A 14,060-nucleotide genomic window follows, 5' to 3' on the forward strand; every position below is an offset into this window, starting at 1 on the left:
CAGAGACTTGGAGAGCACCGGACGCCCAGCGCTCTCCTGCTGTTGTAATTTGCAATAAACCATCGTCTACACCCTCAACCTGGCCCTAGTGATTATTTACATAGGAGAGAGAGCACCTTTACACCCCCCCTGCACTGCCACTCTACCAAGATACTGGCCGCTACTGGTGAGCCCCACCTCTTTTACAGCTTATTACAAGGTGCAGTGTGGTCAGGGAGGATTGCTCAACCCGCACCGCCCTGTGACAAGTAGGGAAAGGTGCACCCTCACTGACTGACACACAGCCTTGTAAAAAACAGAGCTGATGCCTAAAGCGGAGTAGTAAGCAACAAATGAGTGTGATCACACAGCGTCGCAAGCTGCATGAGGCCAGTGCTCACAGTGGAGAAGCCCGGTAACACACACAACAGGGGCACATGCGCACAAACGCTAGTCCCTATGAAAACTGCCATGAAAATGCCTGACCCTCAGGTCAGAGTGATGACGTAACCGGTGACTTTATAAAGAATTGGTTCTGTGGCACCCCGCTCCAGAGTATTTCTTTGAAACAAATGTATTATTATGTCAGATTCATATGAATAAGTTTTGCCCCACCCCCATATTATGTGTATATAAATCTCTACTTTAAAAAAAATTAAGCAATGTGTACTGTAGGAAGAACTGTGATTGAATAAATATACACCTTCCAAACGAAGCACTATCACTTTCAATGTCTACAATCATGAGTGGGCCAGCGGTGAAATTGCAATATTATTTCTTCTTCATTAATTGCACTCCGTCCTTCTGATTTATGTGTGGAAATCAGGATCAACATATCTCAAAACTAAGACTTCAAACACAACAACTTTATCCCTTCATTTGCGGAAAATAAAGATTGAAATTTTAGCATTCTTATCAAAAGGTGTCACCTATGCCACTAAATAACAAATTCTAACACATAGTTTCACGCTCTAAATATTATTTACTCATGCAGATGTAATTCACTACTCTTTAAATCCACAACAGGACTGGCTATTCTGCAGTTGTAATTTTTGGAAGGGGTTGGAAAAGAGGGACCCGAGCCGAAGGCGAGGGCCTTTAACATGGGAGCGGGACTTTAATAGCCAGCATAGCCCAGCTACGAAGGGCTATAAGGCTATTAGAACATTCTGCCACTAGAGGGCAGAATGTTCTAGCAAACAAAGCAAAGGATTCAGGGAGCGCATGGGGATTGAAATCCCCTCAGGCTCCCTGAAGCCTTTGTTCACAGCCAAAACATTGGAATGTTGGGACTCCGGGCTTATACCAGCCATTATAAGCCAGGAGCTACTCCATTGTTTTCCACTGTTAACATCTTGAGCAGTGTTTAATAGGGCGTAAATACCAGTTCACATGTGAGACATTTTAAATGGTAAGAGATTGGTACTATGCACAGCACGTTATTATTCATCCAATCAAATGGAGATCATGGATGGGACAGGGCTTCAGCTGTTGCGAGGATGCATGGTGAAAGGAGACATGCTAAATAGCAAGTGACGTTTTAAAGGTGTTATTTGGAGGATACTGAGACTGTTTATGTAAACGTTCCTTTGAATGTCCTAGGTCACTTAGAATATCCGTTTTATCGAATTAGCAGAAAACGACAGTCCTGTCTGTTACAAAACGGCCGACTGTCCCTATAAACTCAATATTTATGTACAGTAGAGTATTTTTGGTGTGTTCCCTGCTTCATGTCCACACTGTTATGTGGTCAACCTTTTTACATTTCTCTAAACCACTTGGGTTTGGTCAACAGGTCCCCATCTGATGTTTGAAGATGAAATAGCGGCGCTGCAGCCCCAAGTCGATAAGCTGCTAACATTGGGAGTGAACAAAATCATAGCCCTCGGACACTCCGGGTTTGAAACAGACCAACTGATCGCTAAGAAAGTGAGAGGAGTGGATGTTGTCGTCGGGGGACACACCAATACATTTCTTTATACAGGTAAATGGCTCCCTTCCGAAATTTTAAACGTGTATGTCCTTGTGTTATCCTGCCACAGTTCTCCGCAGAATATCAGTCATTCCTTTCTACATAACATGTTATTATATCTGTCAATTATTTTATGTACTCTTGAATGACGCTTAGAGTAATTTCCACCGATTCTTAATGATTAAAAACGTTATCTAAATATTCCGATGTGGTTGGTTTGTACATAGCAAAGAGAATACACTGCAATAGCAAGCATTCATGGGACAGAAGAGGAAGGAGTAGAATTTGGCGTCAGAATCACAGGGGCCTCGGGCACGAGGAAAAAATAACAAGCACTTCCCCATGATAAAGATTTCATTTGACACAAAAGCTCTAGAATATATACTAACTAAAATACACTAGGACATTTAATTGGGCGCACAGTTCTAATGGAATAGAAATGCCAAGTAGTTAGTAAATCGCAATAATGAACTAAAAATACATAAAAGATGTATTATTATAACCATCAACATTTTATGATTACAGACTTTCTTAAAACACATCTGTTGATACTGAAAATATGCTAGCACTATACAACCATAAGGAATCAGTAGAGAGTCTTAGCTGTTTAACTCCGCCCAGCCAGCCGCCCTACTTTTAAACTGCGCAGTGCCCAGCAACACACTCCTGAAGTACAATAATACTGTTATATCCAAATATAATCAACGTCGGTGCTCCCCTAAAGCGAGTCAAAGCCAACTTAGTGGTCCTCCCAGAAGTGACGCAGAAATGCAGCAAAATGCCCCACAATGGGCTTTTTAAATTGTTTGGGAACCTTTCTAGAAGGGAATTTTCTATTTGAAATCAAGCGCTGAAAACAGTTGCAAAGTTCCTGAATATAACACTACTCTTACATGACGAGTCATACACATGGGGGTATATTCACAAGAACGTGTCCTAAATATCACCAAAAAATGCTAACGCAACTTTATACATCGCAGCCTATCGCGAGAAAATAACCCAGTGTCAACGTGGAATTCACAACAAGGCGGTACCATGCGGTAGTCTGCCGAAACCGCGGCCAATGTCCACAATACAACCACCTCACTGGAGATAAAAACACAAATCACAACACATAAAAACATGCAATGAGCCCATTCACGATGAGGAAAACAGGGATAAGCACCACCAGGCCGGCGACACACACGGCAGGCGGTAATAAGCACAACAAACCCCTTAAAAAGAAAGACAAACCAAACAGAAAACAACAGCCAAGCAAAATGGAGGCAACCCGAGCCAGTATACAACCCCACAAGCCCCATTGGCAACAAAACATAGTACATGGTAGACCATCATGGACAAGGTCATTGTAGCCTGAGAGCGGAGGAGGATAATGGAAGAAAACCAGAACATCCAGAATGATGCGAAACGCACAAACAAGCAGAAACACACCAACAACAAGAAGGCAGCAGTGCACACCGGAGGTGGGAGTCCAGCACCACACCAGGAGCTGGATGACAAGGAGGAAATGGTGTCCACCACATCAGTCTGGAGATGGTGGCAGGACTCGGCAGGACCCGGAAACTGCCCAAAACTACAGACACAGCAGCAACAGGGAGAGGAACCAGCAGGGACTAGTGGACAGGGGGAGATGGGCACAATGGCACACATGCACATTTAAGCACAGCACAACTGCAGACAAACCATGCCCAAGAGTAACAACACAAATCAAGAGCACAAGTCCCACAACCCGGCAATATCGCACCACTGAACAAGCACAGAAGTGAAAAATACACACTGCCTGAAAGGGAGATGGGTGAGCCTAATCAGAGCTGAAGAGACATCTCACACACAATGCACAACACACACATAGGAAGCAGAGAACCCCAACATCGAACCCAGTGTGGTACAAACACCAACATTTGCACAACCAAACACAGGACACAAGTGCACCCACCTGTGGCCGGTAAATGGCCATACGCCTCTGGCAACGCACGTACTGGGACATGACAATGCACAAGTGCAAACCCACTGTCCTGAAGGGGTAGCAATGCACGTATGGCACAGTCCGTGGCACACAAATTGGCATACAAATCAAGACACAACACAGTTGGAGACAAGTGAAAGTGTGAAAACTTTATCAACCAGTGCGTGTCAGTACGGCCAAGAGAAGTGCCACGATATGTAGACCAATGCAGCTGCATGCCTGAATGAGGAACATAGAAAAGCGCCCATGTCCACCTCGGGGGAGTCCATCACCAATGCAAGTCAGTGCCAACCCGCCCTGGTTGTCCGTGCCTGGATCATGAGTCCAGGCCAATGCAGCCATGTCCACTGTCGTCTTGGGACATGTGACCAGATTCCCAACATGCAACCAGGCATCGGACAAGTGTAATGGATCACATCCAGTTGTGGCAGCAGGTACTTTGTCACTCGTCCATGAACGCAAGTGCAGCAGCGAAGGCCAACATCTCCAATGAGCAATTGTTGTGCACCGCATCTGACAGTTTGTCGACGTAATCCGTCAGCTGACCCGGACAGATGTGCTGACTCCAACCACTGGACCCAATGTGCACTAAAGCCCAATCGGGTAGTGGCTCAATGTGCACACTGCACACGACAACTCGTGCAATCTCCCCGGTCCAGTTTCCAGCTTGCATGCCAAACATCCAAGAAAACCATAAACCAGCATCATGGTGACACTCTTGGTCATGGGCCAAGAGTGGGCTCACACACACGTCAAAATCCAGGAAAGTTACCGTTACGTTGGAGAGGCAGATTTCCATGGACCACTTGAATCTGCACGAACGACAATGCAACACAGGCTGAACACAGGTGACGTCCGCAAGGCGGAAGCTCAGCCGGTAACTGATCCGCAGCACTGCCAACGGCAGTGCTCCCAGTACATGCAGTAGATATGCATGGTACAGGTCCACTGGATTGGAGACGAGCATATGTCCGGGATGGCTTGCTATTGTGTCAGTGGCTCTGCTTGAAGCGGCACTGACTTGCCCTGCAACAGTCCTGCGGATGAAATGGCACAGCTTGGTGCAATGAGCAGTGTCTGTGTGGTCTCATGTCGGGCAATGCGTAGTGTGGAAGTCCCAAGCAAATGCTACGCATGCGCATGCAGGGGGAGACGTAACATGCAAAATTTCCGCGTCCTGCCCCAAAGCCTCTGGGGACATGGTAGCGTCCACTGGCCACCACACTCCATGCACCAGCAGTTGATCTCCACATGGCAATTTCCGTGGTTTGCACTCTGTGGTCTGTCCGGCACCTCCACGCCACACCTGGCATTGGGTAGGTTCACATTCCTTAGTCACTTGCCGCTCTCACACATGCCTGCTCCATGCCTCTCATCACATCCTGCTATTGTGTGTCTGTGGTGCCATGCCGGGGCTGGGTTGTGGGCATGGAAAGGCCGGATTCCCAATGGAGTTGTGATGTTGTGACTGGTCATATTGGCATGTTGTGTGTCATGTTGAATGTAGTTGTGCTGCGTGACCATTGGCAGTTTTGTGAGTTGATGACTGTGGGCCGGTGGTGTATGGTATGTTTATTTTGGACTTACCAACGGGCACTGCATTTCCATGTGTGCCATCCTGGGAGCGTTGGGTGATGATGGACTGTCGTGAGATGTGAGTATCATTCACTCTGCCTGGGGAGTTGGCTACGACATTGTTGAGGAGTCCTGGGCAGTCCACTATTGCCTGCACATTCATGGTATGTGTGTGCTTTCTGTTGTGGTAGTTGTGTGCATTGTGGGCAGGGGGCATGAGGGGCACATGTGTGCAGTTGATTGTCCCTGACATGTGAGGTAATCCAGCTATGGCCTAGGAGCCTTTCTTGGTCTCCAGCTGCTCCTGCGCAGTGTGGGTGATGTGGGGGTACTGGGGTTCCGGACTGGTGTTATGTGTGATGACCTTGGATGAGCTGGCTGTGTGACTCCTCCGACTCTGGCAGTTGTGGGTTGGATGGTACCAGAGGCCGGCATGTGCTGCTCAGCCGGCAGCTTTGTCTGCGGAGTGATGTTGGTTGTCTGCTGGGTTGGGACCGTCAGCAGGTGGGGGATGTGAGTCAGGATGCAGGGGATGGTTGTCCTTTTGGGCCTGTAGTGGGCAATGTCCTCTTCTGGCGTTGGGTCTGGGCGGCAGGTGCATTTCAGGTGGGTCCGCTATCTTTGTGTATAATGCCTCTGTGGTCTGGTGGTGGGTGGGAGGGTCCTGGAGGTGGTGGCGGGCCTGGGGTGGTTGCGGTGGGTGTTGTGGCCCTCATGGGTATCCGCATTCCATGATCATTGTGTCCATGGCATCTGTGGGTCTTCAGGTGTGGCTCTTGGCTGGGCTACCTTTTATGCTGCAGGTAGTCGTCCTGCTTAACACCAGCAAAAGGCAGGTGTTAATTCCCTGCTGTTACAGCGGCTTCTCACTAGTTTTTGGTTTGCATCGCAGATCTAGCAGTTAGTTGTGAAAGCGGTTTTGTGGTTTTTTTTCATGTGTTTTTGCACTGGAACGCCTACTCTGCATCTCATTAGGGTTAGTTGGTGGTGTCCACCGTGGAGATAAATTAGGGGCAGTTATCGCGGGAATACTGGCGATGTCTGCAGTTTGCACCAGCTTGTGAATGGGGTGTTAAATCTATCTCCACTTTTGATGCGTTAAGGTGGGGATAAATCGGAAATAAGTCCTTGTGAATATCCCCCATGGAGTGTTAACACTATTGGTTATCTCCCACTTCGTCCAAATTTTATATAGGTCACAACCGCATCCTTTCACCCATCTATACTGATGTCCAAAGTGAATGTCGCAAAGTTACCTATTACATGTGCAAGGCGATGATCTTACTTGGCACAGAACACAAGTGCTACAGCAGAAGCCACACATGTACAACAGGGGCCACTGCATCAATCACATTTGCTACTTTAACTGGAACAACAGAAGCAAAAACTGTCAACAGCAGTAACCACAGCTGCGGCAACTTTAGTAACCACAACAGGGACCCAGCATGACCACGACTTCCAACATGGCAGAGACCACAGCACTTACCATAATTGTAGACTCAAAAAGGATAACAACAACTGCCACCACAGTGATGACCATGACAATAAAAACAACTGCCATCCCCTTAGAGATAATAACAGTGATCACAGTTGTAACCAGTCAGAAAAATAAAAATATAAAGAGTGAAATGCTTGAATTAATCTTATGCCCAATATTTTCTTCTGGCCAGTGCATTCCGACGAAGACCTCAAACAACCCCAGAATGTTTTTTGTCTGTTGGGTCTCATCATTGAGGTACCGCTTGAGCCATCAGTACAGGATCTATATCTGCGGATACATATTGTAGCTAGGTCGTTTCACTGAGGAAAAACAACAAACTTCACCAAAACCAGTAGGTTTTGGTGAAGGCTTTTAGTTCTGGCTTTAATTTGCTAGCACTTTTAAACAATGGCAAGCACAAATGTGCAGACTATTTATGCTGTGTCTATGTGCAACCAGTTTCTTCCTTTTTTTCCTATGCTTGAGCCCCATGTTTTATTTCCTAAGCTTGTGGTGCCATGCAGCCGGTTACACAGTGACCTGGCACTTGTCGTTTATGGCCATTTGTCCATGTCTTTGTTTGCATGTAGTAGTACATAAAAGACAGTCTTGTTGACTTTTGCAAAGCTTGTTTATCATGCATCTAAAGTGCAATAGTCATATATAATATGTTGTAGAATGCAATTATTTTCATGGGTTGTATAAATAAAACTGTTCTTAATTTCTATTCTTACTCCATGTAACGTTCTGGATTACTGAAGGACATTTTACATTGTCTTAAGTTGATTTTCTGCTTAAGAGTAAGCATCAAAGAGGTAGAGAAAACGTGCTTTGATCCATACGGGGAAAGTAGTTAAAGGTAGGCAAGTCTATTATCTCTTCCCTAGAATAAGCCCAGGAAATATGTTATGTTATGTTATAAAACATTTTATTACGCGCTCTGCTACTACAAAGTATCCTGGCGCGATATGTAAGCACTAAGCTGACCCAATCCAAAAAAAGAAAGAAAGAAGAAGAAGAAGAGAGAAATACACTGTCCACATGTATGGAGCATACAATTGAAGGCTTTATTTCCAGAATAGTGCTTTCAGAACCCCAGCTTGTGGCTTTAAAGTAATCCACAAAAGACCTTGAGTGACAAGTTAGGATATTGCTCCTTTAACTGTGCAGTTATATTGCGCCCAATTTTATTTGGAATAACACATGATCTAATTCAGGGGCAGGAGTCGTAGGACATGAAAAGGAAGAATTACTGTACACTGGGGTATTTGGAATTAAATGGTTGTCTTTTGTGTATAATCCTTAACAACATTTCCCTGATAATTACTGGATCCGCTGTCAGGCTATAATAAAGGGGACTGGACAAATCGTCAAGCAAAAGTTCTTGGTGCATGCCAAAAGTGAAATTCTGTGGCTTCATGACAAAATGCATTATGGCCTTGAATAATTTTATGTTGAAAACGTCATCATTAGTGGAGGAGTACTTATCCTTTCACCTGTCCAAATGATTAGTTTTCTTCTACAGTTTAGTCTACACACATAACTTTGGCAACAACATACTGGTTCATTGGGCTTAAGGTTTTTAGATGGACGACAGGGAACAAAGAGGTTTGTGAAGTAGATTGCTATTTCCTATGTAACCTATATGAGCGAAGCGGGGGGCTTAGAAATTATTAAATAGTTAAAATCATTGATTTGAAGATATTACAAATATGGGGTCCTATTCAAAAAGGTAAGCTTAAGCCAAAAGTCTAACTTTACTACTTTTCGGTATTCACAAAGGTAAGCTACTATACAACTTTTCGGTATTCACAAAGGTAAGTTACTATGAGTAAAGTTAGACTTTTGGTCTAAGTTTACGTTTGTGAATACCAAAACGTAGTAAAGTTAGACTTTTGGTCTAAGTTTACCTTTGTGAATACCGAAAAGTTGTAAACTTACACCAAAGTGTAAGTTTACTTTTGTGATTCAGGCCCTTGATCTGCACGGACTTGATGCTGGGAATATGCTTACTTCTTTAGTGAGCAGTAGTCCAAGACCAATGAAGAGTTTATAAATTTAGGAGCATAGGGCCCATTTCACAAAGGTAAACATAGACCAAAGGTTTCCTACTTTTCAATATTCAGAAGTAAAGTTAGTCTTTTCATCTAAATAAAGGTAGACTTTCGGTTTTAAGTTTTGCTTTGTTAATACCAAAATCAGTAAACGTACACAAAGTGTAAGTTTATCTTTGCGAATCGGGCCCATTGTTTCCACTACCATCTTGCAATGTCTTTGCCTACATTTTTCCAAGGTTGGTAGCGACAGCATCCTGATGAGTCACGTGACTAAAGAGATTCAGCTTCTGGTAAAGAAGTATGTTTGCACTTGTGGATCTTCCTTTCTCCGGCTACAGGATCCAGAGGTGCGACAGAGGAAGTTGCTGCCCAACAGTTGACAAGTTTCAACTGGAAAATCATCTTTCGCTTTCTTTTAAATACTGTTTCATTATGTTTTATATAAACATTGCAACATCATTATCATTCCAATTTTACTGTCATTGACTGTTATGTAAGATACTAGTCTACCTACACAACTTGTATCTGTTAATTAGTTTACCCTTTCCACATCAGTATCCTTCAGCATCATATTTTGATGAAAATTGTTTACCAGATCTAGAAACTTTGGACTTGATTACGATGCCAGACGGACCGGCTTCCGTGGTCCTGTCGGAAGTGGTATAACCCCCACGGTCTTGTCAGAAGCAGTCGGTCCAACCGCCGGATTACGAACATGCATCCTGTACTCTGACCGACTGCTCAAAGACCACAGACTCCAATAACCTTTCTTTGATTGCTGAGATGGCGAACTGAGAAAAACAACATCCATAGGGCAGTACAGGGATCTACGACCGCCGTCCAGATCACGTTTGCTTCCAACGACCCAACCGTGGTGGTCTGACCACCTGCCTAGAGTCATCGGAAACAATGGATTTGGAGTACACACTCACCTAAATCAGCTTCTACCTGACAGTCTCCAGCCTGGATCCCTTTCTCCAGCTTCCCCCTACACCACAGCAGCTGAACCCCGAAGATTACGACCCCTGTGGACACCGGAATGCAGGTAAGTCCTTAGGGGGCATGTATCCCCATTGACTGGACTGCACACAGATCACCACATTCCAGCAATGGGGTACATGGTGCACAAGGTATTTCCCCACATATGTCATGCATGTGTGTACATATCACATGTTTCCTGTGATTTTGCTAACATTTTCAGTGACATATTGGGGGTATGTGCATTGCCGTAGATGAGATCACCGCAGTAGTAGCGGTTGCATCGTAATGCGGCAGGTGGAACTTTCCCGGCATCAGCAGTCGGAATTAAATCGCGTATGCGGGGATCGGACAGTCGGTCTGACCGGCATCACAAACAGGCCCTATATGTGGTCTTGGCGTCAACTTCCCTTGAATTCAATAACAGAAGACAGAAAAGTTGTATGGGTATATAGCTGTGCCAGCACTCTCTAAGCACTCAACACCGGCCGAGATCACACCTGTTACCAGGCCACCCCGATGCGCACCCAAGGACCCTTCTCCTGCCAGAGCTGCAGCTTCACCAGCCTCCGGCCAGCCAAACCACCAACCAGGATACCGAACTACCTCAACTGCATCCTCCTCAACACCCGCTCCACCCGCAAACACGCCGTCAAACTCTGGGACCTTCTCGACTCCACCACCCCGGACGTCGCCTTCCTGTCAGAGACCTGGTTGAACCCCGCCTCAGCACCTGACATCGCCATAGCTATCCCGGAAGGCTACACGATCACCCGCAGAGTCCGTTCCAATGGAGTAGGAGGGGGAATCGCCATCGTCCACAGGAACACCCTCAGTCTTGAACAACACCGACTACATCCTCAGCACCGCCGAACACATGCACTTCCAGATCCACACCGACCCCAACACCACCCTCAGAGGAACCCTCATCTACAGACCCCCCCCGGACCCCAACCGCAGTTCAGCTACTCCATCGACAACTTCATCAGCACCCACGCCCTCCCCTCCACAGACTACATCCTCCTAGGAGACCTGAACTTCTAACTCGAGACCAAAAACGACGCCAACTCCACCACCCTAATCAATAACCTCGCCAACCTCGGACTCAGACAGCTTGTGACAACACCCACCCACCGAACCAGCCACACGCTCGACCCCATCTTCACCACAAGCCCCCACGTCTCCTTTAACCACACCACCGAACCCGACTGGACAGACCACCACTGCATCCACTTCACCTTCAGGAAGCCCACCATGCACCACCGCACTCAACAGAGGCCTAAACGCTGCTGGAGCAAAGTCACAGAAGACCAGTTAACCGCCACCCTCACCCCGAACCCGCCCGCTGACTCCACCGATCCCGACACCGTCGCACGCAACCTCAGACAATGGATCAGCGACTGTGCCAACACACTTGCCCTGCTCAAGTCACCCCCCAGCAACCGCACCAGCAAGAAAGCCACCTGGTTCACCAAAGACCTCCATGCCTCCAAACGAGCATGCAGAAAATTGGAGAAGAACTGGCTCTGCGAACGATCACCGGACAGCTACACAGCCCACAGGAACACCACCTACAGAACCCATCAACTCATCAGAGCTGCCAAGAGGGCCTCCTTCAAGGACCACCAAGAGAACAAGGCTCACAACAGCAAAGAGCTCTTCAACATCCTGAAGGAACTCTCCAACCCAAGCTCCAACACCAACGACATCCAGCCTGCGCAAGACCTGTGCGACTCACTGGCCACCTTCTTCCACTGCAAGATCGCCGACATCTACGACAGCTTCAGCACCAAGACATCCCCGACAACCCCCACCCCCACGACCACCACCCGCACCAACCGCCTGCTATCCTGGACCAGCGTCAACAGCGAGGACACCAGCAAGATCATGAACACCATTCACTCCAGATCACCATTAGACCCATGCCCTCACCACATATTCAACAAAGCCAGCACAGCCATCGAACCCCATCTCCGGAGAGTAATCAACATCTCCTTCGAGACAGCAACCTTCCCGAAGAGCTGGAAGCACGCCGAGATAAACTCCTTACTCAAGAAAGCCAAGGCGGACCCCAAGGGCCTCAAGAACTTCCGACCCATCTTCCTGCTTCCATTCCTGGCAAAGGTCACAGAGAAAATCGTCAACAAACAACTGACCCACTACCTCGAGGAGAACAACATCTTGGACCCATCCCAGTCCAGTTTCAGCAGCAACCACAGCACCGAAACCTCCCTCATCGCCGCCACCGATGACATCAGGACCCTGCTTGACAACGGAGAAACAGCGGCCCTCATCCTCCTGGACCTGTCAGTCGCCTTCGACACGGTCTACCACAACACACTACAAACACGCCTACACAACACCGGAATCCAAGAGAAGGCCCAAGGTTGGACCACATCGTTTCTCTCCGGCAGAACTCAGGGCGTCCGCCTCCCCCCTTCCGCTCCAAAGCCACCGAGATTATCTGCGGCGTACTCCAGGGCTCTTCCCTCAGCCCAACGCTGTTCAACATCTGCATGGCACCCCTCGCCCATGTCCCCCGACAGCATGACCTCAACATAATCTCCTACGCCAACTAAACCCAGGTAATCTTCACCCTTACTAAAGACCCTCACAACGCCAAAACCAACCTCCACGAAGGAATAACGGACGTCGCTGAATGGATGAAGAACAGCTGACTGAAGCTGAAACAGACAAGACGGAGGTCCTCATCCTCGGCTCCACCCCCTTAGCCTGGGAAGACTCCTGGGAATAGCACCGACACCCACCGACCACGCACGCAACCTAGGGGTCATCCTCAATGCCACCCTCTCCATGAAGCAGGTCAACGCCATCTCCTCATCCTGCTTCAACACCTTCTGAATGCTCCGCAGGATTTACAAGTGGATCCCCACTGAAACGAGAAAAACAGTCACCCAAACCCTCGTCACCAGCAGGCTGGACTACGGAAACTCCCTCTACGCATGAACGTTGGCCGAGCTCCTGAGATGGCTGCAATGCATCCAGAACGCCTCGGCACGCCTGATCCTCGACATCCCCCGAAGCAGCCACATCACCCCCCACCTGAGAGACTTGCACTGGCTCCCCGTCAACAAGAGGGTCACCTTCAAGCTCCTCCTCCACGCGCACAAAGCTCTCCACAACACCGGCCCAGCATACCTTAACAGACGGCTCAGCTTCTACACCCCCACCTGCCAGCTCCACTCTGCAGACCTCGCCCTCGCCACAGTCCCTAGCATCCAAAGAATGACCGCCGGCGGCAGATCCTTCTCCCACCTCGCCGCCAAGACCTGGAACACCCTCCCCACAAAACTACGGCAGACCCAAGACCTACTGGCCTTTATAAGACTCCTCAAGACCTGGCTCTTCAATCAGTAGCAGCACCCCTTCCCCCCCCCAGCGACTTGAGACCCTAATGGGTATGTAGTGTGCTTTATAAGTTTACTGGTTGACTGATTGATTGATTGATTTATTGTGATGTTTGTGTGTAAAATTCTCTCTCTGAGCTTTTGATAGAATATTCAAGGTAAGAACAGGACCAATCCAACATTATTGTGACATCATGGTGCTCTTCTCAGCCTCTCCTAATGCTTACACGCTTTCTAAAGATTTTCTATTTCCAAAAATATTTCCATGCCCATAAGTAAAAATGTTCAGTGGGAGCATCTACTTACATTTTCCACTTGTGAGACAGCCCCTGAGGGCGCCTATGACATGGTGATATGGAAGACACCTTGAGTTTTTTTTCTTGGTTTTTGCATTTCCACCACGAAAAAAGGTTAAACACCATTTTCAAATTATTTGCTATGGATCAGTTAAATTCTATTTTATAATTTGCATACCAATATTCTCATTCTCTTTGTTTTTGCAGCATTTGTTTTATTGTAATTTTTTCCTTTGCGCCAACTTGGTTTGGATATTTTGTGTTCTTTAGTATAATGTTTTGGTTACTTATTGCACATACAGCATGTGTTTTATCTTTGCTTGGTTTCTTTTACCAAAGTACCTAGGTAGAGCCAAGTAATTCACACACAAACCAGATTACTTTTCTGG

The 14,060-nt window shown here is 47.1% G+C and overlaps 1 protein-coding gene across 3 annotated transcripts in view; it reads left to right on the plus strand.

Annotated features, from left to right (window-relative positions):
* Window positions 1-14,060, plus strand: part of NT5E (5'-nucleotidase ecto) — a 428,517-nt gene that overhangs the window by 179,105 nt on the left and 235,352 nt on the right. For all 3 annotated transcript variants that reach the window (XR_015296621.1, XM_086926572.1, XM_086926573.1), the window contains exon 3: window positions 1,775-1,963. Coding sequence is in view for 2 of the 3 variants with exons in the window: in XM_086926572.1 (XP_086782698.1) it covers window positions 1,775-1,963 (189 nt within the window). In the remaining variant the exon portion in view is untranslated. The remainder of the gene's footprint in view (window positions 1-1,774; window positions 1,964-14,060) is intronic.

This window comes from Lissotriton vulgaris, chromosome 6, assembly GCF_964263255.1.
Source record: "Lissotriton vulgaris chromosome 6, aLisVul1.2, whole genome shotgun sequence".
Taxonomy (NCBI): domain Eukaryota; kingdom Metazoa; phylum Chordata; class Amphibia; order Caudata; family Salamandridae; genus Lissotriton; species Lissotriton vulgaris.